The 3,723-nt window shown below is 54.5% G+C and overlaps 1 protein-coding gene across 1 annotated transcript; it reads right to left on the bottom strand.

Annotated features, from left to right (window-relative positions):
* Positions 1 to 1,876: 1,876 nt before the first annotated feature.
* LOC306816623 (uncharacterized protein) lies at positions 1,877 to 2,688 on the bottom strand (the record flags this gene model as incomplete). The annotated part of the gene is made up of 2 exons (XM_079333032.1): positions 2,622 to 2,688; positions 1,877 to 2,467 (listed from the first exon to the last, which is right to left on the bottom strand). Coding segments are annotated over exons 1-2 (628 nt in total), but the record flags the coding sequence as incomplete, so codon positions are not given.
* Positions 2,689 to 3,723: the final 1,035 nt, after the last annotated feature.

Below are 3,723 nucleotides of genomic sequence, written 5' to 3'. Positions count from 1 at the left end.
AGCAGTGTTCACAACCGGGACTGGCACCGGCTGTGGGGATTGGTTGTGGCTTTAGATCTTCCCAGAGCAGAGCAGCTGCTGGCTGCTGTAAAGTTGTTTCTTGTCAAGGCACGTCAGGCTCCAAAGGCAAAGAGCCCAAGGCTCTCCAGTCCCTGTTCAATCTCTCTGCCATAAAGTCCCGATGGAAGCAGGAGCAGCTCTCTGCTGCAAGAGGTCGAAGCTGCGGCTGGTGCAGAGTCTCCAGAGGCAGATGCTCCCTGGCCTTTCTTCTTCTGTTCTTTTCCTCTTCATCTTCCTCTTCTTCTTCTCTCCCGTGCTGGTAGTGGTGATGGTGATGGTGGGGGAAAGAGAGAGGGACAAGAGAGGAGTGAAAGAGAGCTCTGGCTCCAATACACGGATTTTTTTGGAGAAATTACCCAATGAGCCAAAACCAAGCACCTGAAGCATTTCTCCTAAACCTATTAGAATTCCATAATACTAAAGTCTACATATAACTTGTGCAAATGGCCTATCTGTTCTATGTGAAGAATATATAAAATATTCCTACGGTCATTTTATTTTGTCTAGAACTAAGTTTTTAATGCAGCCACTATTTTATAGGAGATTCCACAGCTTTTGTTTTTTATGGTATTTAAAACATATTTCTACATACTTCACACTAAGACTTATACTTTTACTTCATATCTATGCTACTTAATATTTTTAATTCCTTATACTAAAACTTAGACCTCTATTTAATGTCTGTGTGGTTTCCTGTATTTTAACTTCACAAAATATTTTAAATTTAATTCTTGCATAATGTTTGCTTTTGGAGGGGGTCAGAGAGGCTTGTCTGTTCCCCTCCAACAACTGGGAATGGGGACAGGGACAGAGAGAGGGGACTGGGAAAGGGACTTCAGAACTGGAATAACAACAGGAACAGGGAATGGGAATATGGGAACACAACAAGAAATATGGAAATAGAAATTGGGGAGAAAATATGGAATGGAGATTTAGAATATGGGACAGGGAACAGACATGGGGATAGGGCAACAGGATTGGGAATGAGAAAATGGGAAGGGGACTGGAAATATAGAAATGGAAATGGAACGGGATCAGGAATACTAGAAGGGGAACAGGACAGGGAATATGGGACTGGGAATATGTGAACAGTAACCAGGCAGAGAATACAGGACAGGGAATGATACCTGGAATGGGATCTCAACTGGGACAGGGGCAGGAGTGGTGTGAGATGGGAATGTGCTGGGGGCAAGGGCAGTGACAGTGGGGAGAGGAGGATCCTGGACAGGGGACAGCAGGAGCTGGGTCAGGGGGAAACGGGGAGGGTGTCAGGGCAGGGGGTCCTTGATCAGCTGCCCCAGAACCTCCGTCAGCATCTCCCAGTGCAGCCAGAGCCACTGGGCCAGGGGAGCCCAAAGCCCTGAGCAACCCCCAAGGAAACCTGAAGTCCCTGAAACAGAGAGTCCCCCACACCCTCTGGAAGATCCCCCTGTGTCTGCAGGCATGTCTTAGTTCAATGTCTTCATTTTTACCCCAGTACTGGGTGTCTGGGAAGGACAAAGAGAAATGCAAAGAATATCCAGGTCACAGGGAGCCAGCACGAAGCTTTTCCTGCACTCGGGGCACTCACAGGGCTTCTCTCAGTGGAGACTCCGTTGGTGTCTGGTCAAGTGAGATCTCCTTGAGAAGCTCTTCCCACACTCGGGACACTCGTAGGGTCTCTCCCCAGTGTGGATGCACCGGTGGCTGATGAGGTGGGAGTTTTTCTTGAATCCCTTCCCACAGTCGTGGCAGGAGAAGGGCCTCTCATCCCTGTGAGTGCGATAGTGCTCCAGAAGGCTGGAGCTGCTCTCAAACCTCTTCCTGCATTTATTACACTCGTAGGGTCGCTCCCCTGTGTGGCTCCTCTGGTGCACAGTCAGGCCTGAGCTGTCGATGAATCGCTTTCCACACTCCTCACACTCATAGGGCCTCTCCCCTGTGTGGCTCCTCTGGTGCACAGACAGGCTTGAGCTGTGGCTGAATCTCCTCCCACACTCCCCACATTCGTAGGGCGTCTCCCCAGTGTGGATCCTCTGGTGCACAGTCAGGATTGAGCTGCGGCTGAATCTCTTCCCACACTCCCCACACTCATAGGGCCGTTCTCCCGTGTGCATTCTCCGGTGTATGATCAGGTCAGATCTCCACCTGAAGCCCTTCCCACATTCCGAGCACTTGTGGGGCTTTTCTCCATGGTGAAGCTGCTCACGCAGCCCCAGCTCCGAGCTCCGGCCGCCTCCCCGGCCCGGGCTGGCTCTTTCCTGCTGGGATCCCCGGGCTGTGCGTTTGCAGCCCCTCCTGCTGCGGGATCTGCGGGGCTTTTCCTCCCCGTTGCATTCCTGCGCCGTGGAGCCGCTGCAAACGGCCTCTTGCCCGAGGCTGTGCCGCGGGGATTTGTCCTCCCTGCTGTCCGTGCTCAGCTCCTTGTCTGGGGGAGGAAGGACAAGGACAGGATGGGATTTGCCTCCGTGCCAGAGGGAAGGGCAAGGAGATCCCCCCAAGGCTGTGCTGCAGCCGGGGCCGTGCTGGGCTGGGAGATGGAGCAGGACACAGGGGGAAAGGGGCACTGACTTCCTCCTCACCTGCCTGCGGCTTCCGGGACATCGACCTCGTCCTCATGGCCTCCTCCTCCTCAATGCAGCCTAAGTTCGGGAAATCCTGGTTTGGGGATGAAAACAAGGGCTGAGCGCGTTGGGTTTGATGGTGGCGCTGCCCAAGGGCAGCTGGAGCAGTCAGCGCCCCTTTCAGCCTCGGGGGCCCGGAGCCCGCTCAGCACCAACCTCCCGCACCCCTCCAGGCTGCCGGGGGTCCCCCGGCTCCGGGATCGCCCCTCTCCGCTCTCCCCTCTCCGGGGCTCGGCTTTGGACTCCTGCAAATCCAAGCATCTCCTGATCCGCAAAGTAAAACCCTCCCGGAGCCCCCCATGATGGATTTGGGGCGAGCTCCCCCTCCCCACTCACCTGCGGGTTCTTGGGGGGCGATTCTGCCGCTCCCGGGGGTCGCTGCGGTCTGTGCGGGCGTGCGGGAAAAGCGCGTGGTTCCAAAATCGCTCCTCCTCTTCCTGCCGATCCTCCTGTGTCCCTCCTCTTCCTCCCGCTGCTTTTCCGTCTCTTCCCGCTCCTCCTCTTCCTCCCGCTCCTCCTCCTCTCCCAGTGCAGCCAGAGCCGCTGGTACTGGGGTGCCCAACGCCTTGAGAAACCCCCAGGTCCCTCCCAGGACCCCTCAAATCCCTGGAACCGAGCGTCCCCCGCATCCCCTGGAAGATCCTCCCGTGTCCCCAAGCAGGTCGTTATTTAACATCTCTATTTTTATCCTTGTTTTGGGTGTTTGGGAAGAACAAAGAGAAATGCAGAGAAAATCCAGGCCACGGGGAGGATGTGCAGCCCCCAGCCAGGTGTCTTCCCAACACGGATCAGCAGCACCAGGGCTCAGGGGGGCTCTGCCCACCGGGGGTCCCTGGGGATCATCCAGCGCGGATCCTGCCATGGGGATGGAGCTGCAGCAGGGCACTGTCTTGGTTTGAAAGACAGGTGTCTGCTGAGGAGCTCTGGAGCTTCTCTTGAAACGGAAAATGTAAACTCCCTCCCTGTGAATTAATATGACTTGGAAATTAAGGAGCTGCCTGGCAAAGATATGGGATTTAGAGTAGTAGTTATTCACTGGGAAAATTAAAATAAAAGTATA

Source organism: Erithacus rubecula, assembly GCF_903797595.1.
Source record: "Erithacus rubecula genome assembly, contig: scaffold_750_arrow_ctg1, whole genome shotgun sequence".
Classification (NCBI taxonomy): domain Eukaryota; kingdom Metazoa; phylum Chordata; class Aves; order Passeriformes; family Muscicapidae; genus Erithacus; species Erithacus rubecula.
Note: the sequence above shows the minus strand (reverse complement) of the source record. Positions and strands in the feature narration are given on the sequence as shown.